Source organism: Electrona antarctica (genome assembly GCF_951216825.1).
Source record: "Electrona antarctica genome assembly, chromosome: 23".
NCBI classification, from domain to species: domain Eukaryota; kingdom Metazoa; phylum Chordata; class Actinopteri; order Myctophiformes; family Myctophidae; genus Electrona; species Electrona antarctica.
Window position 1 is genome coordinate 16272104 of NC_136804.1, and position 25862 is coordinate 16297965.

The window sequence follows — 25862 nt, forward strand, 5'->3', positions numbered from 1 at the left end:
TGTCATGTTCTTGTCCCTTGATCCTCAATGGGGGCAGATGTTTCTTTGCACTAAAACATTAGGCTGAATTTATATATTACACGAAAAATGTGTTATACTTTAAGCAAGGTTACAGTAACAGTGGATTTTGATTTATTAAAATGCAAAGCAGATGGTGCATATTTTGACTATTTTCTTTTAATTAGAAACAGTACGTATTTGTAGAGAGAGAGAGAGAGAGAGAGAGAGAGAGAGAGAGAGAAGGTGCCCTTGCCTGTGTGTCTATTAGTGTTGTAGTCAAGTCCACCTAAAGCGAGTCCACGTCAAGACCAAGTGTTGGAGGGGGTCAAGTCCGAGTCAACTACTAGGCAAGACAGAGTATTTCGGCAACACAGTATACAGTAAATCAGGCATTATGATGCCGTCACGACCCGACAAAAATACATTTTCAACTAAAATCTTGATGATATTTAGTCGACTAACTACACTAGACTAAGGGCCCTATCTTGTGCCACCCCTTACCCATTATCCCTCAACTTATTTGCCTTTTTTTTTTACTATTTTAAAACATTTTAAAATAGTTCAACTAGCAAATCTACATCGACACGTTGTGAGCTTGTAGATCAGCTATTTGAACTATTTTTTAAATGTTTTAAAATAGTAAAAATAGGATAAAGGGTAAGGGGGTGCAAGCTAGGGCCCTAAAACTAAAACATTTCAGATGAAGTCACCTCTATCTGCAGCGTAGCGAGCTGGTCCTCCAGGCTCCTGCAGACACGCTGACGCCTCCTGGTCACCTGGGCGCTCCTCCTCTCCTCCCCGGCGAGGAGGCTCAGGGCCCTGAGGTCCTCCTGCAGGGCCTCCAGAGCCCTGTGGCCCCGCACCAGCACCTCCTCCTGGACATGGAGCTGCTCGTACAGGATGCAAACCTCCTCCTCGCGCTCCAGCACCTGCACGCCTCTGCACACCACCACCACCACAGTGGAGGGAAAAGCACAGAAATGTTTTACTTAAGTGAAAGTATCAATACTATTATTATTAAGTAATAATATATATATATATATATATATATATATATATATATATATATATATATATATAAATATTTATAGCGCTTTTATATGCACTACGACGTGCTTACTCAAAGCGCTTTACAATGGTCCACTCATTCATACATTGGGAGGTGAAGCAGCAAACAGTCGACGCCAGCGTCCTCACTTCCCACATTCACACACCAATGGTGGCAACCACTGGAGGCAAGGTGGGGTTCAGTGTCTTGCCCAAGGACACTTCGACATGTGGACAGGAGGAGCCGGGATTCGAACCGCCGACCCACGGATCATTGGACGACCTGCTCTACCTCCTGAGCCACAGCCGCCCGTAGAACTTAGTATTAATAGTGCGGAATTCAAAATTGACTTGAAAGGTACAAACGTATTGGTTATCAAGATGTACTTAATGTAAGTGCAGAAAGTAGAAAGTAGTTTATGCAGAAGTTTTCAAATATAAAATATATTCAAATCTTTTGATAAAAGCTGATCTACAAGCTCGCAATGCATTGTGAGATTGTAGATCAGCTATTTTCAAACGGCCAAAAATGTATGTGGGACTGAACTGGTTCATGTATGTTTTGAAATAATAATAAAAATGTAGATAGTTATATTTGACAAATGAACACTGTTCTACGGTGACATCACAGGTTTCAGGTGGGAAGCAGTGGGTGATTTATTTTTATTTTGTATGTATGAAGATAAGGAAGGGAAAGGGGGGAGGGGGTAAACATAGAGCAAGGACAAACACCAAGCATTAAAGAAAAACATGTCAAGGAGAGCCATAAATCAAAGATATCTACATACTGTACGTACGGTATATACACAGCATAAACCAGCAGGTACAGTATGTACAGTACAGGAGGTTAGAATATCATCAATTCAGACTATAGCGACTCATTCGTCTGTAATTTAGCGTTGTATTTAGCCTAATATCCTAATATTGCCATGGCCGGGTTGAAAAACAATGAGAATATTTGCTGTCACTTTGCTGTTGTTTTTAGGCAGAAGAGGAGGGGGGATGATGGTAGTAGTCGTTGTGGTTGTTTCTCAAAAACTATTGTCAATCTTTGAAAGCGATCCACCCATCCAAAAAGTGCCCTTTAACAGCAGCTACCTTTGGGACATTTTCTCCTAGGTTTTGTAAGAAGTCGATGTTATAAAAAGGCAGACCGTGTGCACATACACACCCTACAGACTAGATTAGATGTGAGCCTGACAGGGCAGAGGATACTGTCGGGCCCAGCAGGGGATACACGCTTTTATACCTTCTGGAGAAATGTTTTAGACAGTTCTGAAGGAGCTCAAGGCTTATCTGCTTTGCTCCAAACTATTTCACTGCATGAACCTGTGTGTGTCTGTGTGTGTGTGTGTGTGTGTGTGTGTGTGTGCGTGACAGCCTTTGGAGGTGTAGAAGAACATAGAGCATTAACTTCAGATCCTGACCGATTCAGTTGGCATGGCTATGGACAAGTGTGCTACACAGAATGGACGATGCCCAGAATTCCGACAGCCTACATACGGACCCGATGTGCACGCGCGTGCAAATTACTCCTTTTACTGCTCAAAATGTGCCAAAATCCAGTTTTTGGAAGGTTATTTTCCCCTCTTCTTACATCCGCGGATGAAAACATCTCATCGCCCGTCTACCACAGCCTAGAGTGAAGCCACACTGTAGAGTGCTGGGGGGGGGGGCTACACTTCCTGGTTGCCCTGGGATCTCTTCTTCTACTGTGGTAATTTGCGCATTTGACTGGCACTGGCCTCACGATCCCTGCTTAATTGTGCCTATGTGTCGGGAGGGAAAGTGTTAATGTTTTCCTAATTAATTACGCATTATTTCCTCCATATGCATCTGCTATTAATAACAATTTTAATGATCTAACTCAGGGGTTTACAACTGATTATGAACCAGGGACCACCACCCTGACTGAGAATCAACCTGGGGACCACCACCCTGACTGAGAATCAACCTGGGAACCACCACCCTGACTGAGAATCAACCTTGGGACCACCACCCTGACTGAGAATCAACCTGGGGACCACCACCCTAACTGAGAATCAACCTGGGGACCACCACCCTGACTGAGAATCAACCTGGGGACCACCACCCTGACTGAGAATTAACCTGGGGACCATTGTTGTGTTGGGAGGGGGGATATGGTCGTGGTGTGGGGGAAAGAAATTAACCTTCCATATTAAACTCATGTTGCTGTTCATTGTAACTTACTCTATGAGTAAGCAGACACTTGCGATTGATTATGGGCACATTTCCTTATAATGGTGACTCATCCAGGCAATCCGGTACGGTTTCCCTTGAGATTCTAACTTTTCTGTGGAAGTTCTTGACATCCGACTTCCCAGTAACTGACAACATCGACGCTTCATCATTTGTCACCAGATCATTTACTGCATTGTTTCTCAACTTGTGGTCAATACAATAAATTCAAATATGAATCTTCACTTTCCTATATTACTAAATGCATGGTCAGGGACCACATGCAACACCTTCATGGACCACCAGTGGTCCACGGACCACCTGTTGAAAACCCATGATCTAACTGGATTAATTTAGGTACTTTCTAATTTAGGCCAATTCTAAAATCCATCTTGAACTTTCCGGTCCTGAAAATCAACTGGAAACGAATGCTAATAGAAGCATATCCTACTTTATAATCAAATTTAAAATTAACAGCACCATAAAAAAAAAATAATAAAAACAAAATACATAGGCCTATCATGGTAATTGAAAACAGCCTTTAAACTAGCGACTGAACGCATAAAACATTATGACAATGATTACTATAAGGTCATAAAATCAAGTGTAAAGTCTGGTCAAGTCCCCAGTGTAATCAATGGCGTGATAATTGTTCTGCAGTCAGCTCAGCAGGCTGGGACAACTTCTAGGCCATTAATGACAACTGCACCACATTTCAGCTCTTCCTTTGTCTCTGTCGGGTCATGGAAACCTCATAATGATGTCCAAAACGGTTCCTTTTCGAGATGCAAATAAAAAGAATAGCAAAAGTAGCATGTCAACAAGCTTTTGATACATGTGTGTGACGCTGTAGTGTGAGTGTTCATTTACAGAAAAACACAAAAAGGTAAAATATGGAGATAAGAGGTTTCGGTTCCCGACAGCAACGACGTCCTTATTGGCCTCGTATCCTTCGGGGCGTTCCTTGCCGGCTGGGTCACACACGTCAACTTAAAACTATAAAACCTTATGATACTTAGACGACTAAAACTAGACTCTAATTCAGGTGACTGAAATATGACTAAAACTAATTGGAACTTTATTCAAAAGACTATGGCTAAAACTAAATAAAAATTGGCTGTCCATATCAATACTATGTCACTGTCACTGTCACACACACACACACACACACACACACACACACACACACACACACACACACACACACACACACACACACACACACACACACACACACACACACACACACACACACACACACACACACACACACACACACACACACACACACACACACACACACACACGTCAGGTGAGTGTCAGTACGTACAGGTGGTTGCGTCTCTGTATGGCCTCCTCGTATCTCTTCCTCAGGTCCAGTGCAGCCTGCTCGCTGCAGGTGGCGCTGTGGGTCAGACTGAGCACGTCCAGCCTGTGTTCCTCGCAGCGGCCGCGCGCCTCCGTCAGCCTCCACGTCACCTGTGGTGCACGGTATAGTGGTGGAAAACAGTACTGGCATTTCAATGTAGAAATACTCTGTTACAAGTAAGTACATTTTTAACAGAATTCAAAAGGTACTTAAGGCACCAAACTTAAAGTACTCATTGTGCAGAATGTCTCATTTCAAGCTAACAAATGTATACAAATCTTTTGAAAATAGCAGATCTACAAGCTCACAATACGTTGCATTGTTTACAGTGCACTTTAAATGAACATTACCAGGCGCCCCTCACTTCACACAAGTGTGATCTTTTTTTATTCCTAGGAAGGGAAAAAGTTACATAGTGAATTAACCACTTACTTTTTTGACTTGAGAGCTACTTTCAAAATGACCAGTTCAACAAGATCTACTGACCAAAATAATTATTATCCCTTTGCTGGAAATGTTACATAAGACATACTTGGAACGGGAGATAGAGGGGGAAATGGAATTGGTATAGGTTCTCTTGCATATAACTTGAAAACAAAGTATTGCATTGTGGGTTTGAGCTGACAGGCCCTTTTGGATGTCAAGTGACCTTAATTCAAGTGATATATTTTAAGGCCATGTCATGTGGTCTTTGCATCTACTGGTAGATCACAATCTACCTTTTGGGCACCACTGACTTACGCCCTAGCATGGGAAGCATTCCTTTTCGGGTTTATGATCCGGTCGGGAATCGATGATGTCTTACGTCATGTTGAAGCTCTGGTTTTTATAGTTATCAGGCCAGAACCACAGCCGGAATAAGAACTACCCAATATAATTCTGCGCAATCATCATTTTAAGGCCTATCCAATAAAATCCTTGATGCGGCATAGTTTTGCTGATTCTTAAAACACAAAATAAATATTGATGAGCTTATGATGGGCGGGGAATTATTTTGGGTAGTTCTTATTCCGGTTGTGGTTCTGGCCTGATGACTACACAAACCAGTGACTACAACATGACACAAGATATCATCCGTTCCATACCGGATCACACAGGCTTTCCTCCGAGGTGGAAAGCCATGGTGACGCGAGGTTACTTACGCCCTATTTAAAATATGGTAAAAATAGCAGATATACAAGCTCACAACGCATCAACATTTCTTTAAAGATTTTGAGCTGTGCTAACCGCTCCAACGTGTGGCTTTGTGTGTCAAACATATCCATCCAATCCATTTGAAAACACTGCTCACCACTTACACTACAAGGCACCGAACAACTTATCCCCCCATTGTGTTTGCTCGGAGGGCCCGGGCCAACGACTGTAATGCTTGAAATGCTATAATGATATGAGATTATGTACAAAGAAGAAGAAAAGAAACCCACACAGGTTATGATTGTTCCTACAAACCCCCAATGAGCTGTTGTCATACTGTATCCGTGGTGTTAAACGCAGAACGCTGCACTGCAGGCCGGGACATGCTGCTCCACAGCAGGTGTTTGATTTCATTTTATGTAATGTTGTTTTATTAGACGTCATACAGGAGAAATCAGAGAAACGTCAAGGATACAAACGTTGTGAGGCTTGTTTCCACTGAGGAACCATCACTCCCCCACCTCCCCGCTGTTCCAACGCAGTACATATAACTGTTATGCTCTGCTCCTCTCCACCTGTCCTGCTGGGTTTCATGTCCCTCTCGGCCTCCCGCCGTCTCCCTCCCGGCCTCTCAAACATAATCAGCTCCCGCCCGGGGGCGTTGAGTTTCACCTCGCCGCATCGCAGCCCAACACGTTTCTACCATCAACATGTAAACTGAATGACAAGCAGCTGGGCTGGAACTGGAGTGAAATAGTGATGATTTCCCATGCAACCAGAGTATACAAAAGTACACGCTTATTAAAAAAACTAAAAAAACATGAACAAACTAGAAAAAGTGCCCTTCTCCTGGGAACAGGTCTCCACCAGGAGGATAGGAGTGTGTGAGATGTTTGGCAAAATGTTTAGGAGTAATATAAACATGTTTTTGTGTGTGTGTGTGTGTGTGTGTGTGTGTGTGTGTGTGTGTGTGTGTGTGTGTGTGTGTGTGTGTGTGTGTGTGTCGCGACTTGGCCTGTTGTAGCGCCACCATGACGCTGGTTTGAAAACTGTCAAGTGGCATTTCTTCCTCAGCCTATAGAAATATGCATGCACAGTTTCCCCGCGATTGGACGCTGCATTGAGGAGTTGTGGCTACTCCTGAAAACTTTAGAAGCCAATCGTAGCCAATCAGGTTGGATTTTGAGAAATCAAACAAACCCGTCTTGATCATATGACTATGGAGAGCATGTGTACCGATTTGTGTGAAATTTGGATAAAATCTGAAGTAATATTAGAAAATGTGTTTTACATATGTCGGCCTCCTGGTGGCGCTATAAAGAGCAGATGTGGAAAAACTCCAGGCAAAGGTTTTTTGCCTGGACGGACGGACGCACGCACGCACGCGCACACGCACACGCACACGCACACACACACACACACACGGACACACACACACGGACACACACACGGACAGACGGACAGACGGACGGAGTGCAAAACATACTCTCTCCCCATGCCTTCGGCCTGGTGGAGACGATAATTAAAGTCCATAGACTTGGCTGGCTTGAATTACATCATAATTTACCCTAAACAAAGTCCATAGTTCAAATTAGCTTCAGTCGATTTTGCTTCCTGATCATTTTGGGGTGCTTTGAAAAATGTAGGTACTTAATAATTACTTTGTAGATTTTGATTATTATTAAAAAACATACATTAACCACTTCATTTCGGCCATTTGAAAATAGCTGATCTACAACCTCACGGGTGAAACGGGACATTCTGCATAATGAGTACTTTTACTTATTACTTCAAGTATTTTGATGGCAATACTTTGGTACTTTTTACTCAAGTGTATTTTGAAGTCCGGACTTTTACTTGCAACAGAGTACTTCTATATTGCAGTATTGATACTTTTAGTAAACATTGTGAGTACTTTTCCACCACTGGGTATGACCCAGCCGGGTCCGTGACCTCCCAGTCTGGTGGGTCCACTCTGTAAGTGCTATTTAACCCATGTAGGACTGCGAACAGATTCAAAAAAATTACCAAAAGAAATGACAGAAAAATGTTTCTCAGTGGTTCTCAAACTATTTCATGTCAAGGACCCCCAGAATTATATGTAATTGGCCGCGGACCCCAATCTCAAAATATGTTGTTCCAGGTACCCCCCAGAAGCAAAGATTTGAGTTAAAAACGTTTGCTGGGAAAGAATATAATAATGAAAGATTTCCACACATTTTCACGATTTTTCTAAAATAGCAGATCTACAAGCTCGTAGCGCGGCACTCGGTGCCGTGCTATGAGCTTGTAGATCTTCTATTTTTAAACAGCTAGTTTAAAATAATGGTTAAAGTGGTTAAAAGCTAAGGAGACACAGAAGACAGAATAGATGTGTTCCCGTCCTGAATGCGTTAATATGAATGTCAGGACATGGCTGTGAATGAGTGCTTTGGCCTCCTACTGTGCTTGTACCGTACCTCCAAAGTAGCTCGCAGTAAACCAATATGGCCGGGGAGTGAGTAAAATGGATGGTCCCTGTACTTTCTTTTATGTATGCATTACATTTATGACGCTACTGCCGTTAAATTTTATTTTTATTGCCTTATTATAAAGCCGTTATATATCACTCCGACCCTCACAAAGCCATCACTGATAGTGGTGGGTGTGTGTGTGTGTGTGTGTACCTTGGAGATATCAGTGCGTAGACTATCCCTCAGTGTGAGACTGTGGGTGTGCTTCAGTCGAGCTCTAGCCAGGAGTCTGAAATGAATGCGCATGCACGCAGCCACGCACACACACATACACACAACACACGCGCACACGCAAACGCAAGCACAGCACTTGAATTTGCTGACATTCAGACTTGACAATAACTTTTTTCATTGTGACTGATTGCGGCTGACTGTAAATGTCACATGGGCGAGTGTCTGTCTGTCAAACAAATGCACCCACGCACGCACGCACCCCCCATCCCCCCCCCCCCACACACACACACACACACACCTGTTCTTGTTGAGGTTGACGGTGTGCAGGACCTCGGTGTCATGGTCCAGAAGCTCCAGCTTCTCGGCCAGGTCAGCGGTGTTCTGGGAGGCGGCCCGCCTCAGAATCATGTACTTACTCCTCTCCATGTCCAGGAGCTTACACGCAGCGCTCACCTCACGCAGCCTGCAGACCAAGGTAGTGCATTACATTCACGCATTCACACACATTCATACACCGATGGCGGGAGAAACCATGCAAGGCACCGCCACCAACCTGCACATCAGGAGCAATTAGGGGTTCGGAGTCTTGCTCAAGGACACTTCGACACTAACTCTGAGGGAGCCCGGGTTCGAACGGCCACTCTACACTGCCACTGCCGCCCCTGTAGATGAGTTAACATGACCAAGTCAACCAAAGTGCTGTACAGGTGAATATAAAACGAAAACAAAACAAAATGAGAAAAAGTGGTCATCACCAAGTCAGGTACATTTATTGTGGGCAAGCACTGTTCAAAATACGCCAATCAGAATGGACTATCTTATTATCTCGTTTTTCTTTTTTATGGAATATTTTTTTTCTTCCCGTGAACACAGGTGTCCGTGTCGACGATTGACCAGAAGATCGATAACAAAATGCAGCATGTCTTGAAAAGTTAAGATAAAACGAAAAAGGCTGGCAAGGGGAGAACAGGGGGTGGAGTTTTTTCTCTAATGGGGGGGAGGGGGTCCCTGGCACAAAATCTTTTCAGATGGGGTTCTGCAAGCCAGAATCCATATCAAAACGGGAGTCCTTGGCGTGAAAACGCTTGAGAAGAATCGAGAACACGCCCCCCACTCATCATTCCAGCTGTTACCATCTGGCATGGACACTCAAGGTTCCACTAGCCAGGGGAAAAGATGGTACCAGAAATCATTTGTGTCCTCTGGCTGAAGCCATTCTAATAAAATATAGCGCGCACTTATAGCGTACACACACACACACACACACACACACACACACACACACACACACACACACACACACACACACACACACACACACACACACACACACACACACACACACACACACACACACACACACACACACACACACACACACACACACACACACACACACACACAGCTAGGAATGTGTTTTACGAGTAGTATATTTTATGTATTGGTATTTGTTTTTACGGTGCATTTTACACTGTTGGCCAGAATGCCAAAGGCAAAAGTTGCATTTTATGCTAATTTAATGGACAATAAATGTTTCTTATCTCATGTTACATCTCGAGAGCAGGTAAGTGGAATGAATCACCACCACAGACACTGCACTATTACAATGTATTGAATTAGTGGTGCATGACCATGTGTAATGCTACTGTAAAGTAATGATTATTACTGGGTCTGGGTGTGTCTTGTCTGTTCAGTCACTAGCTACTGTATGTGTGCAGTTTGCTATCTAGTATTGCGTGTTTACAAAGCCAACTAAGTTAGTTAGTTGTTTTTTCTTAACAACATATAGCATAAATGAGACTTGGCTTGGCTCTGAAACCTGGAGATTTCATCGATGCCCAAATATGGAGAATCTGAGCCCCCTTGACTGAGCGACTGAGAGAGTCAAAAAGTATAGTGCGTATGTGAGTAGGTTTAGCCTAGTGACCCGTGTGCACAGGACATTTGGCACGGATGGGTGCAGCAGACCGACATCAGAGCCACGTTGTAAAAAAAAAAACGTACAAACTGAAGGTCAACATGACGTCTACAACACAACTGGTGAGATTAGATCTCTGCGGACCGGGAGGCATAAATATGGAGGAGTGGACACTGGACAGAGCAAAGCACGACTAGGAAAATAATCCACCTTAAAAGGTCGACGAGCGGAGCAGCGGGAAGGGAAGCGGTCAGGAAGCAGACAAATGAAATGGGCCGTCAGACACTTTAATAACTGGTGTCAGGGAAAAAGGTGTAGTTTTACATCTTCAAAACAGCAGCAAACACATCATGGATCACTTCACATTTATGAGATGTCTGCAGACAGAAACAGCAAAGGGCAGCTGTCTGCAGGCAGCGCCGTGCAAAAGATGAAGAGAAGAAAATTCAATTTTGTAAACGTTGCATGGCAAGGTCAGGTCAGACTAATTCATTGTAGGAATTATTATCGTATTGAAATTGTTCTTGTGTCTATTTTGATTTGGTAAACAGTTTTATAAAAGCACCACGCAGGCCATCTTCTTTCAAATGTTTAGTTTTTTTTAAGGGGGTGGGGGGGAGGGTTGTCTAAAATGTCAATACAGCAATGCATTGATATGAAAAAGATGAAAGTTATTTTTTAAAGCATGTACATTGTACATTCAAATACTTAAAGGAGTAGTTTTGCACCTCAAAACAAAACAAAAAAAACGTATTTTCTTCACGCACGCACACACACACACACAGACACAGACACAGACACAGACACACACACACACACACACACACACACACACACACACACACACACACACACACACACACACACACACACACACACACACACACACACACACACACACACACACACACACACACACACACACACACACCTGCGTTGTTGCTCAGTGTAGAGTTTCTTCTGCTCCAGGATGACCAGGTCTTTCTCTCTCAGCTCCTGTTTGAATTGCTGTTCCCTTTGCTGAGAGAGAGAGAGAGAGAGAGAGAGAGAGAGAGAGAGAGAGAGAGAGAGAGAGAGAGAGAGAGAGAGAGAAAGAGAGAGAGAGAGAGAGAGAGAGAGAGAGAGAGGAGAGAGAGAGAGAGAGATGTTAAGTGTGCTTACAGATTTGAGTTTTGATTGGTAAAGATAAACATTTTAATTCACATTATTGACTTAGGAACGACTCCTTTAAGGCTAAAAGGTATGCATACAAAATTAAAACAGTACAATCAACAAATACAAACACTATATGTACAAAATAGATAGGAAAACTACATTGTATAACTCCCCTTTGGGTCTCCTGACTCTCAGGACAGTTTTGAAAGAAACCAGCATTCCACAGAGCAGTAGAACGAGAACGTTCTAGAACATGTTATTTGTTTTGATAACTGTTTCATAAAAGTCACTGCAGGCAATATTGTCCTTGAATTGTCTGGGGAGGGATGTCAATACAGCAATGCATTCACTTTAAAAAAGAAAATTGCTTTCTTTTGAAAGCATGTACTTTCGAAGTACTGTAGGTACTTTAACCCAAATAAAATCTTTTGGATATTGACAAAATTCTGGTGACCGGTGCCAGATGGCTGTCACTCCCTCTCCTGGCTTTTTGCCTGTAAAAGTTGCTCTACAAAAGCCAGGACTTATTTCAATGAATAAAACATCACTGTATGGAAAACATATGAATACAACGTAACTAGATGTGTAGGGGTTGGAGGTGATCTCTTTAATCTTCCACTGAGACATTTCAGCCCTGGCATCGCGTATAGGACGGTGATTCTCCTCAACCTTTTTAATCTCAAGAACCTCCACTTTGATATGCATTAAACCGCATTTATCTTTCAGACCCCAGTCCAGCCCCGGCTTAACTCATTAACTGCCAGAGTTTATACATAGCATATTGCATTCCTTGCCAGCGTTTTTGAGCGTTTTTTACAAATCTTTCAAGAAAAAGTCTGAGAAAAGGTCTTTGAGAACCACTGGCGTAAGGTCACCCGTCACCCCGTTGGTGCAGCGAAAATGTTTCCGCAATGTGTGTGTGTGTGTGTGTGTGTGTGTGTGTGTGTGTGTGTGTCTGTGTGTCTGTGTGTGTGTGTGTGTGTGCGTGCATATGGTACTTGTGCTCTGAGCATGTCTCTGTGCTTGTGGTTCCTCTCCTCGGTCTTGATTGGGGCTAGACAGTCCAGCTGGTGCAGCTCCGCCCGCAGACGGCCGCAGACGCTCAGCAAGGCCTGTAGCTCCTCCTCCTTCTGATGCACAATGTCCTCCACGTCCGCAGGCAGCTGGACACAAACACACCACACACACACACACACACACACACGTCGGTGTCGGGCAGAATCCTTCTAAGTCCATATTTCAGTATGTTATTTGTTTTTGTTTTTTTGTAAATTAATGGCCTATGTCGTCATACAAGAGACTGAAGAGAGTCACCCAAATAAAGTAGAAAGCTCTCACGCTCACAACACATTGTAACATTGTAGATCTGATCCATTGGAACACTTTTGTTCTCACACTTCCTGAAAGGTAACCAGTTTGGGAACGGACTGAATAATAACAATTTTCTAGGTACTCAACGTCGCCTTACATAAACAGAACAAAAACAACTTCATTATGAAAAAAACAGTTAAAAACTATAAAAGAAAGGTAGGCAAAGGGGGATTGGGATTTATGTAGAGAATGCCTGGTGAGGGGTGGCTGTGACAGAAACCGAACATTGTGCACACCTGCTGGGAGACGAGGAGAGACAGACACACACCTGCAGACGGATGCTCGCTCTGAGGGCTATGATCTCCTTCTCCAGCTCCTCTCTCCTCCGCGGACCGTCGTCTGCTTTGGGAAGGACGTCTCTCTGCACATGTTCAACACACACAGAAACACACCATGTACCAAAACAAACCCACAGTACCGCTGGTGTAAAGTAACTAAGTGCATTTACACCATTTTTAGGTACTTTACTGGAGTATTTCTATTTTTTTATACTTTTATTTTACTACACTACAATTACTTTAAAACTTTAGTTACTAGTTATTTTGATGATTATGGCAAAACATACATTACCAACTTCAGCCCAACATTTTGAACATTTGAAAATGGCGAATCTACTTGTAGATCTGCTATTTTCAAATTATTTTTTATACATTTGAAAACCTGTGAAATAGGACATTCTATATTTTGTACTTTTACTCAAGTACATTTTTAATTATGGACTTTTACTTTTTAACAGATCAGTATTTCTACATTGCAGTATTGATATTTGTACTTAAGTAAAACATTTGAGAACTTTTTCCACCACTCGACAATACATAAAAGGGAGGGGGTTATTATTTGGATCTCTTTGAATTTTTAACCAGCTTTGGAACAGAGAGTTTGTGTGATGGCCTCTGGCAGCCTCACACATAATGACCGTCTTGAATGCCAAGAGAGAGAGAGAAAGAGAGCGAGAGAGGGGCACTTTCTTCTTTTCTTACCAGGGAATATACAAACTCAATTATATTTAGAGCCAGGCACAATCCACCAATATTAAACATTGATTACGAAAATAATGAATAGTGTATATAGCAGCGTCCCCCCTCAGAAATTATTTCCGGTGGTCCACTGGAAGTGCAATTAGACACTGTGACACTGAGGCTGTCAAAGAGGCCAATAGTAAGTTAATTTGTTTCGGGCTGGAGGCATCTTGCCAGTTCAGCCAGTTAGTGATGGTGTTTTTTGTCCCCCGTATCTTTTTCTTATTAAGCACATAGGCACAGCCGCAATGTCATGCGCACTAATATAGCCTCGTCTGTGTCTAGCTGCTATTCACGGCCCTATTCAAACTAAATTGCCTCAGACAGTATTAATATTTAATGCTGTTATTCAGCATAATGCCTCGACCAACCTCGACCGAGACAAGATTCCTCGTATGTGCAAACGTACAAGGGATCTGGAGGACTTTGGATTCTCTTTTCAGAAAAACCAAAATGACGTCTGGCACAAGTTGGAAAATTGCTAATCAGTTTTTTGTTATTTAGGACGTAGAACAGCACAGGTTCTCACAGACCACCATGTTTAAATCTAAAATCAGCTGATCTACAAACTCAACGCGTCACCACACTGTGAAGCTTGTAGGTCGACTATTTCCGGTGAAGAGACATGGTGTAGACCAGGGGTTCCCAAACTGTGGTACGTGCACCCTAGGGGGTGTGTGACATGAAAAGGGTAATGGCGGTTTTATGGTGTTATTTAGCATAAACGGCAAAATCCGGTAAACTACTGTTGTATAAGGAGATGTAGAGCGGGAATATACAGCAGCTGCATGTCTCTCAGTGCAGTGACATTCTGTGATTATTTGCCATAATCCTATTTTTTTTAAAAAACCATTTTTGGCCAAATACTTGCGTTGGGGGGTCAGGAGGTAACAGGGGGTGCACGTCTCTCTCACTTAAAAAAAACGTTCTGCCCTCCTAATACCATTTATTTTTGTATTAGACCGGTGCCCGGCTGTAGAGCACCGAGATCCGAGATCCATGCCCCGCCCGGCTATGCAATAGGCCAGGGTTCCCCAATAGGCGGCCCGCGGGCCATTTGCGAAGCGCCCCCTTGTGAGAGACCAAAAGTGAGACCACCAGGAACCCCCTTAAGGACCACTGGTTGAGAACAACTGTTCTACCAGCCCCCAGCCTGGTACCCTAGTCAAAATATGGCCCTTGAGGAAAATTAATTGGGGAACCCTGCAATAGGCCATACCCGTTGCACCCGATTCAGAGTACCCGTTCCACCCATCTGTCTGTATCCCTTTTATGCCCATACAGTATATGGGGATTTCTGTATCTCTCTGTCCCTTTATTCCTATAAATGGAGTTCTGTGTCAGGCGTACGTCAGACGTACGTACGTACGTACACACACAGAGACTTGGTGCATTTATAGATAGATTCCATCTAGGCTCTCGAGACTGTTGACTCGCGTCAACAAAGGAAAAGAGGGTGCTGTTTTTTAATAATAAAATGACATGGCAGTAATGTGTTGTTTTAACCCTAGAACACTAAACATGGGTATATTTTACCCAATGTAAAATAAGGGGGGGCTATTATGGGGGGCATTTAAAAAAAAATATATTCCATGTGAGAATGGTCCAGTGAAGAAACAAATACAAAAATAAAAAAGTCCATTATGGGTGTATGGGATTTTTTTTTCTATCACACTATCACTAAACACGGGTGAAATTCACCTGAACACCTGCCTGTAGAAAAAAACAGGGATGTGGGCAGGGAAACAAAGCTACCTTCTATGATGTCACTGAGCTGTCACTGAGGTACTGAAAGAACCACCCATCTCAGACATCAGAAACATTGTGAAAATTGCAAAAATATAATCGTCTCGTTTAGTGTTCTAGGGTTAAAAACACGTTATTCTTTTTCATTTCTTGAAAAGTTAAATATACTGTAGAAGAAAAGAGAAAATTATGTAAGTTTCATGCGATCATGGTAGCCATGGAATCAGAACAGATGCTATTTTTGGCATGCCATTATTGGCAAAAATGTAAATGCAATGTGATGCAATGTAAGAAGAAGAAAGTTTAAATTTAAACATTCTAAATAAAGGAAGAAAAGCAGCTCTACAAACTCACAACGTGTTGCGATCAAGGCCAAACACAAGGGTAGTAAGTAAGTAAGTAGCCTTGCCGAGCCATGAGGTCCATAGGGCAGGAGCCTATCTCCTGTTTCTGTAGCGTGAGGCAGCTTGATGTACAAGTACACCCCCTGGACATGACGCTAGTATGTCGCAGGGACTTACCCCAAAGATGGTTTATGTATGAAGATGAGCCAACTTCATTGGAGCCACTAGAGGCGAAATGGTACACAAAGCCTACAAATGGTCTCCTAAATATAGTAGGCGTGGTTTGCTTCTCCCCGACCTCCACCCTCCCCCCCTGACAACAACACTGTTTCCACACTCAGTCTAGTAGGTGGCGGTAATGCACCATTTAGGTTTGCCGACCGCCATGAAACCCAATAGAAGAAGAAGACAACAACACTGACAAGTCATTTAACAAAGTACATTGAAAACAACTGACAAGGTGTACTTTTGAAATAGTCGTTTTAGTTTCTCGAAACCTCCAACCATATACATTCATGATTCATTAAAAAGTCTCTCCCTAATAGAGTTGTAGAATGGACAATAAAAATTTCCTTTAGATCACACAGACTACATAATCTATCCTCCTCAACCGTGCCTACATATCTGCCTGTCTCAATATGCAGACCAAGTATGCCAGCTCTAATTTGGGCACATAAGGATAATTTCTAATCGTTTTAAATATGTCCATTCATTTCACATTATAATATTCACATATTATCATCTTAAATATGGGGTCAGAGCCCCCTATGTGTTGTCCGTGAAATTGCAGATGGACAGAGAGAGGCTTCCGGACTCATCTCAAATCTCGCGAGAGTTTGTTACTGGGATAAAGAAATGTCATTAACAAAGTCGATTTTCTCCTGATTTGTCTCGCTAAAAGAAGCCATTTTACTATGAATATCTTGTAAATATTGTGTGCCTTGTGATGATTTGGTCCAGTATTTAGTTCAGTGACCATGTAGTTAAGGAATGGTTCAGAAGCTGTGTTCACGTTCACTCTCCCATTGGAAATGAATAGACTCCAACATTCTTCCTGTCTCCTAATAATGTTACCGCCCACCTCACGCAGATACAGGAAGTAAAGCAAAGTGGTCTCTCTTGCTAATTCTCCTCTTGGCTTACCCCCAATCCAACCCTTGATGCTGAGTGTCAAACAGGGAGACATTGGGTCCCATTTTTAGAGTCTTTGGTATGACCCGGCCGGGGATTGAACCCCGACCTCCCAGTCTCAGGGCTGACACTCTAACCACAAGGCCACTGAGCTGTCGCAAACACAAGGGCTTGCGACATGGTTAATATTCTGCAGCCCATCCTCCATGCAGTGTCGCAATCTCAGCGATGTGGTAATGAGCGTATGGAATGGCATCAATATCTGTGACATACAGTAGTTGGCCCGCTTGGTCAGTGTTTACACTTTAAGCATGGCCACACAACAAAGACATTCAATATTAACCGCATCAATTAGGTCTGAAGCAAGGCAACGCTGGCGTTCCTGTGGTGAAGGCCATGAATCTGCTATTGTCATGTCAGTGGTGGAAAAAGTACGCACATATTTTTTTTTACTCAAGTAACATACTCTGTTTAGTCTGTTACAAGTAAAAGTCCAGAATGTATTTATTATTTGAGTAAAAGTACAAAAGTATTGGCATCAAAATTTACTTAAAGTACCAAAAGTAGAAAGTACTAATTATGCAGAATGTCCGATTTCATATTTTCAAATGTCTTTAAAAATAGCAGATCTACAAGCTCATAATGTGTCACGAATCACGATGCGACACATTTTGAACTTGTAATAATCTAAATCTGCAAAGTAACTAAAGTTTTCAAATGAATTAGTGGAGTAAAAGTACAATATTTTGATCTGAGATGTATTGGAGTAGAAGTAGAAATATAGAAAATATAGAAAAAAGGTTCCAGTAAAGTAAAAATACCTCAAAAGTACTTGGTTACTTTATACCACTGATTAATCTGCTATTGTCATTGGTATTGTCATGAATCTTCTATTGTCATTGGTATTGTGGTGAATCTGCTATTGTCATTGGTATTGTGGTGAATCTGCTATTGTCATTGGTATTGTGGTGAATCTGCTATTGTCATCGATATCCGGGTAAATCCTAGGCCCTGAAGTCATCCATGTGAGAGAGTCATTGGCGGTTTAATGGAAATGTTTAATTTCCTTTGTTTTAATTCTTTCCTAATTATGGAAAGTCCCTGCATGCCGTGCCATTGTCATGTATTTTCATATATATATATATATATATATATATATATATATATATATATATATATATATATAATTTTTTTTAATTTTTTTATTTTTCTCCCCGGGCCCCGGCTGTGTCATTATGTTGCTGACACATTTCCTAGTTCTCTGACTCTTCTTCGACCTGTCATTAAAAAAGTGTTTACCACTGAAATGTACAGGAAACAAAGGCAGGGTGAGAGACAAAATAGCAGCCAGGAGAATGAGACTCGCAGGACACTGCCAAAGACACCAAGAGCTCCCAGCCAGCAAACTGGTGCTGTGGGAACCAACACATGGGCACCGGTCGCGAGGACGTCCCATACTAACATTATGTGGATGTACTCAAGAAAGATGCAGGAGTGCAAAGCAGTGTGTAGAGCCCAGGATCACATTAGATAATTGACACAGGGGTGAAAAATGGGTTACAAAATCGTGGGATAAAGATTATAAGAAAAAAGAACAACAGTATAAAGTAAAACTTAAGAGATTAAAGCCAGGGAAAAATCACAGATGATATATTGTAGCCTCATATCACGATCACCATTGGCCTTCCTTGGCCGACAGGCAAAACAAACACTGGCAGCAGTTTATTTTTAAGGCAACTGATGGGACTTTACTATTGTACATTACATCTAGCCTCGGAAACCGCAGGCGTTTTTATTTCAAGGAAGAGAACATTAAATCTCTGCTGGATTGGAATCCTGTACCATATAGTGTAGGACAGGGGTTCTCAACCCGTGGGTCGCGACCCCCCGGGGGGTCGCCAAATTATTTTGGGGGGTCCCCAAAATATTTTCCAAAAAATATATATATATATATTTTCACGATTTTTCAAAAATAGCAGACCTACAAGTTCATAGCGCGCCACTCTGTGGCGCGCTATGAGCTTGTAGATCTGCTATTTTTCAATAGCTAAATTATAACAATGCTTAAAACATCAAAAGGGGTTCCCGCCCAAAATGGTTTAAGGTTATTGTAGCAGTCAATTTATATTGGGGGTCGGGAGGGGGCGGGGCGGGGGTCCCGAGACATTGCCAAAGCATTTCCGGGGGTCCCCGGCCAAAAACGTTGAGAACCCCTGGTGTAGGACACGCTCCAGTGACTGGCTCACACTAAAAGGTCCCTAAAGTAAACAGCGGCCTTTTGTTAACCACTTGGAATGACCTACAACTTAAATTAAAGATCTGTTCTCCCATAACATATATGGTCAATTTAAATCTTTAATAGCAGAATATTGATGTAAAAATGAAATTGTACTGTGATGTATCTTGATGACATTGCAAATGTGGGCAACCTCAATGTCTTTTGAGAATAAATAAAGGTTTGAATTAAATTGAATATGACATGTGATGTCCAGGCCTACCTGTGCTTTGGTGTTGTTGTAGATGGACTGTGTTTGCTCCAGCTGATCCATGGCTTGCTTCACAGCATGCTCCACCTGCTTTAACACCTGCATTTCACTGGAGGACACAAGCACAGCAGACATTTATAGCACAGATTATAACAGTGGTTAGTTAGGGGTGGTGTAAAGCAACCAAGTACATTTACTCAATTGCTGTACTTAACAAGTTAACAAGTTAACTGCCACCGTGTGGCCACAGATGGTAGTTCGCTTGCGCCAGCTGGAATTGAGCAGATTACAACTCAATCACTTCCGTTTTCCCGGCTCGCAGACCTCCATTGTAAGAAACGGCTTATGTTAGAGTTAGCACACAATGTTTATCATTCGCCAGAAACTTTCATATTGTAATCGCGATGCCGTGAAAAATCACAAATCAGATCCGAACCACGGATGGATGATCAACACCATGGACAGTGACATATAGTTTCAGAGAAAACAGCGAGACAAACGTAATTATAATAGGGCTATATGGATGCGTGCGCATGTTTCGTGCGGGCGGGGGTGAGCAAGGCGTTGCCTAGCAACCGGCTCATGGCTAAAAGTAATTTTTTAGCGAAACAGTTTAATATCCATATAAAGCGATATAAAACGATACGTCAGCAGCAGACAATAGATGGCAATTAATTCCAAGATACTTTTACTTTACTAAAGTATTTTCAATTTTCAATACTTTTTCTACTGCACTAAATCTCAGAGGCAAATATTGTACTTTTCCTCCAATTCTTTGAAAGCTTTACTTACGAGGTACGTTGTAGATTTTCATTATTATTACAAAACATACATTAACCACTTCAGCCCTAGGCCTATATACTGTACATTTCGGCCATTTGAAAATAGGCGAATTACAAGCTGTGAGCTTGTAGATCGGCTATTTTCAAAGGATTTTTACATTTTACACATTTGAAAACTTCAAATTAGTTTTATAACTTTAAGTACGTTTTGATACCAAATACTTTTGTACTTTTCATCAAGTAAATTTTCAATTCTTGACTTTTATTTCTACACTGATTGCAGCATTGATAATTAGTACTTTTTTCCACCACTGTTCATACAATACAGCAAACAAGATTATGGGGATGTTATTTATAGCAGTGACCTTTTCATGTCAAGGACCCCCAAATTGACACTAATTGGCCCACGGATGCCCATAAGAGAAGATTTGTACAGCTCTAGCAGTGATTCTCAACCTGTTTAATTTCAACGACCGCTGGCCCCGGTTTGACATCCATTAGTCAAACCGGATTTCGGTTGCCACTCCATCTTTTTTAAACAGCCTCGACACTGTGCACTATACTCTGCCCTAAGATGGCTCACTGGCGGTGGCAGTTATGGTACACACCGTTGTGCACATTTTGTGAATGCAGGCTTATCTTCTCTGTCAGAGAGGTGTGATAAGCACTGGTATATCGCCATTGCAGGAATGCTGGCTTTTGCTGTGTAGCCTACGAACCAGAGTATTAGTTTGGAAGGGAAATCTACTCAAAGTGGCGTAAAAAAGAAAATTTGTTGAGTTAGTGAAGCTTCCCACTGCCAGCTGATGGAGGAAACGCTGTTCTCTCAGGCTCAGGGTAGAATTTACACTGATAGGCATTTCAAATGGAAGATACGCGTAGATATCTTGCTAACGCATTAGGCCATATGCTGTTTGCCGGAAAAGGCCTCTTGACTGGCATTTGGTACAATTATCCATCTGTTGGACTTTTTTTACAGTCAGTACAGTATTAGTGAAGAATTAAAACAGCATTAAAACAGCAGTTCTCAACGTGGCAGCCGGTCAGATGGGTGACTGGGCCGTGTGCATTTTCAGAGCATATGTTTATTTTAACGATCAATCAATTAATCGATTGCGGGTCGGCTTGGATCGATAGAATTAAAATAGTCCACTTTAAGTTCTTATTGGTATCACCATGAAAACGAATTTTCGTGTGTGTGTGTATGTGCGTGCGTGCGTGCGTGCACCTGTTCTTTTCCCTGAGCTGCCGGGAGTGACTCTCATGCAGCAGTTTGAAGTCTGTCACTGTGTGTGTCATTTTCATCTCTAGCAGACCCCTGGTGAAGACACACACACATTCACATATTAAACCTGAAATTCTGTCATTTTACGCATAATTTCCCCACCACTGAATTGCAGATTAATCTGATTCTAGATCAACATCGAGTGCAATGATATTTTTGACAGTACAGGACAGCTATGGCTGGTCAATATGAGTTCCATATTAATATCAATATACTTTCAAACCTTTCTTATTTTCAAGCCTTGATTAAGATTAATGATTATTAAAAGAAATAATGAAAATGGCAACTGTTACATTTCACTATTCAAATTCAAAAATGGCCAAAATAGCAGATCTATAAACTCAAAAAGAAGAGTTTCAAGACGTGTTTCAAGCTTGCAGATCTGCTATTTTTTATATTTGTGTGTGATGCTGTAGTATGATCAAGTAGCCGGGCATTAATTTACTCAAGTACTGTACTTACGTAAAATTTGAAGCATTTATTTTTACTTTACTGGAGTATTTCCAATTGTCACTACTTTTACTTCTACTCAACTACATATCAAAGGCAAATATTGTACTTTTACTGGACTAGGTACAATTATTTGACATTTTTAGTTTAAGTTAACTTGTAGATTTTGATTATTAGAGGCTCTAAATACCGGTTTCCTTTCCTTCACTGTCATCTGGGGACCTCCACCCATAGAGTATATATATAATAGAGACTGAACTGGCGCGAAGCTCCGCCCCCCCAGCTATTCATGTCAGTGGAAGTTGCTCAGTGGCGTTTTGAAGCACCCGGAAGACTGCCGGAAGTCCCTCCCAGGACCTCAACTTTGAGGTCCTGAGTGACGTAGGGCAACCGGGCGCTCAACGTTAAAGCCCAGCTGCACGGGGTTTCCCGGTCATGAATCCACGGGTCCGCCTGTAGTCCCTCCTCCTACCACTAGGACCCAGAGCTTCAACGTTGGAAAGCCTGCCTGCCCCCTTGCCTCCACCCCACCACCCCCAAAATCATGGGGGACCCCCCTGAGGGGTTGACAACCACAGCAGTACAAGTGCAGAGTACATGCAGCACACAAGTTTGGTGTTTCACCCATAGATATAAAAACAAAATAGATGTCTCATTGGCCGTTGCAGTTTGTTGGAGACATGTGTCACCGGCGTAAGGCGGAAGTGAAGCGGAAGGCACGCTGCGTCGCTGCTACTCAAGTGACTACTGGCCAATCACAGCGCGTCTTTTCCGTGATGTATCAATTCAATCCAAAGGAGCTTTATTGGCACGAGAAAACAAACGTTTATGTTGCATCTGATTGGCCTACTGAACGTCCCCTTCCGCATCATTACGTTCATTGGACGCATGCGGAAGCTTGGCAAGCTTCCACTATGCTTCCGCAAAAGCATGTTGACTACTCTCGAGATACACACGCGCCAGAGCCGAAGGAGGCGTCTACCTTTCTATGACTATGGCAGAGGCGGGCAACTTTGACAATGGAGAGGGTCACTATATTTCCACACTCACTCTAGAGGGCCACTTTGCATATTAGTCGTAGCAAAAATAGCTGATCTAGAAGCTCAAAACGTGTCACACTGCAACGTGTTTTATGCTTGTAGATAACATTTAATACTACTCATTAAGCTACTAATTTAGACTGAAATAATTAAAGCGGGTCATGTTTGGAATTGTAACAGCTGAAATCAATAATATATCAGTATTCTGATATTAACCTGCGGGCCGCATTAAGTGATGGTGGGGGTCTGGCCGCATGTGGCCCCCCGGGCCGCCAGTTGCCCATGTCTATGTTTTCAACCAGAGCTATAGAATAAGACAGAGTTACGACATGGAGGGGGCAGAAAACAGCCCGGTCATGTGGTTCATGTAACTCGTTTGTCACTGTAAAGCCTATAGACTCCAAGGCATTCCGTCAACTTCCGGTTCAGGCCTTTGTCACTATTGGTCAATAGAAGTCTATGTAGAAGAGCCGCCATTGGACTGGCCCCATGAAGTGAACAGAGTTGTCTTATACTCTACGTCTATGGTTTCACCCACCTCTCCCCCAGGAGCTCCACCTCCCGTTCCTTCAGGTCCTGCTGCTGCCTCATCAGGCGCTGCCGCTCCCTCTCCCTGGCCTCCAGCTGGGCCCTGCGATCCCGCAGCTCCCCCCTGGCCTCCGCCACCTCCTCCCCCAGGGAGCGCCGGCGGGCCTCCTCCGCCGCGCGCTGCTCCTTCCTCCCGCAGATGTCCTGCTTCAAGGCCAGCACCTGCTTCTGAGCATCTCTACACCACGCCAGTGGTGATGGGAGAGAAAAAATAAAGTATTCACGTGTTTTTTTTACTTGAGTTAAAAGTGTCAATGCTGCAATGTAGAAATGCTGATCTGTTACGAGTGAACGTCTGTTCAGTGCAAAGGTATTGGCTTCAAAGGGTCTAAATGTGCAGAATGTCCCATTTAAAGTTTTCAAATGTATAATGATCATTTTGAAAATAGCAGATTTATAAATAGCAGAACCTCCCAATGCATTGTGAGCTTGTGATCGGCTATTTTCAAATACTCAAGTAAGGTACAAACACCTCAAAAAATTACTTTTACTTTACACCACTGCTCTACACACCACAACAGAGAGAGAGAGACCTATAGATTAGGTCTGGGCCATATTATGACTGCAAATCAACAATGATGGACCAAGTACTCACATTTGTTACTTAAGCAAAAGTATCAATACCACAATGTAGGAATACTTAGTTGCAAGTAATAAAAGTCCCATATTCAATGTTTACTTGAGTAAAAGTACAAACGTAGTGGCACCAGAATGAACATTGACTGCCAAAAACGTCTAGTCGTCTGCTCTTCTCAGTGGTATACGATAGACGGCGCTCTTCGCCAACCTATGAATGCTTCTAGGTTGCTAGGCGACGCATACAACCGGAAATGAACCGGAAGTGAAAACTCTGTCTCCGTCCGCCTCAATGTAAGATTTACAGAAATACATTAATCTCGGATTCTCTTCTCACATTGTGTGTTTGGTCAAAATGTAATGGCGGACGCCGTTACTACCTAATGCATATGCGAACACAATTCTACATGTATGGTATAATATAAATAAGGACACAAATTGTAACAAATGCATTTATTGAAGCTAAGGGGGGTGCGGGAAGCTCCGGGTTATGCAGGGGGGACACTGAGTTGTTGGTAATTCTTTGAAGGGGCGGACGTGCCGATCTCATCATACACCTACAAATGAACAGATATAAAGGCACATTAGTTTAGGAATAAATAGGACAGCATACTTTCTAATTGACCAGTATAATGAGAAGACTTGTGAAGAAGGAATGTAAATATCTGATGTCTAAACTTACCTCTGATTATTCTCATCCTCCTTTCAGGGTGGTGTTCCGGCAAATGAGTTCCCTCCGGGTATAGGCACCCCTTTTATAGTTCCGGGAGGGTGACACCAAGTGGGAAATGGATAGAAGGGGAGATTGGGATGGACTATAATGAATGTAATCATGTATGGGCTGTGTATTTCTATGCTAAATGTTAACTGTGAATATGTATTGAGGGTGCATATACATTTAGTAGGCTTATGTAAAATGGCATTGTGTGATTCTAGGAGTGGGGAATATTGTTAAGGTTACCTGGGGAATGGTATGAGCTAACCAGGTAATGGATACCCACCCTATAAAAGGCAGTCAGTTGTCTCTAACCCGAGTGATGAAAGGTTGCATTGAATATGACTGTCAAAGTGATTGAAGAAAAAATGGAAGAAATAAATATTTATCGCCTTGGCCGCTCGGCACTCTTATACAGCCCATAAGAACCGATGATCACAGTTTCTGGGTGAAAGAAAAGATGATCGTCCGCCACTCCACACAGAATTCGTTTACATCCAGTTCACGTCTCGGGTCCCGTGGGTCTTCAAAATAAGATAAAAACACTGGCGGTGGTGGAATAATTAATTAATTAGTACCTGGCAGTTTTAACATAGCAACAGTAAAAGTACACAACATTTGGTCAAACATTGCATATTTAATTATATGCAACCTGGGAAAAGAAACCGACATAAATGAGCATTTTTCTAAATCTGATAACGTGGAGGTGGATGGCAGGTGAAATGTTCCCTTCTGAATCTTCAATTCCGGTTGTATCTGTTGCTTAGCAACCTAGAACCATTCATACATTGGTGAAGCGCGCAATTTATCTTAATAAACC

General features: G+C 42.5%; 1 protein-coding gene across 1 annotated transcript in view; it reads right to left on the reverse strand.

Annotated features, from left to right (window-relative positions):
* Positions 1–25862, reverse strand: part of ccdc146 (coiled-coil domain containing 146) — a 163355-nt gene that overhangs the window by 43915 nt on the left and 93578 nt on the right. Inside the window, exons 10-19 of the mRNA XM_079494262.1 lie at positions 23702–23929; positions 21617–21706; positions 19619–19715; positions 13149–13241; positions 12508–12672; positions 11286–11374; positions 8735–8899; positions 8416–8491; positions 4577–4725; positions 711–939 (exon numbers count right to left, since the gene is read on the reverse strand). Coding sequence (XP_079350388.1) covers positions 711–939; positions 4577–4725; positions 8416–8491; positions 8735–8899; positions 11286–11374; positions 12508–12672; positions 13149–13241; positions 19619–19715; positions 21617–21706; positions 23702–23929 — 1381 coding nt within the window. The remainder of the gene's footprint in view (positions 1–710; positions 940–4576; positions 4726–8415; positions 8492–8734; positions 8900–11285; positions 11375–12507; positions 12673–13148; positions 13242–19618; positions 19716–21616; positions 21707–23701; positions 23930–25862) is intronic.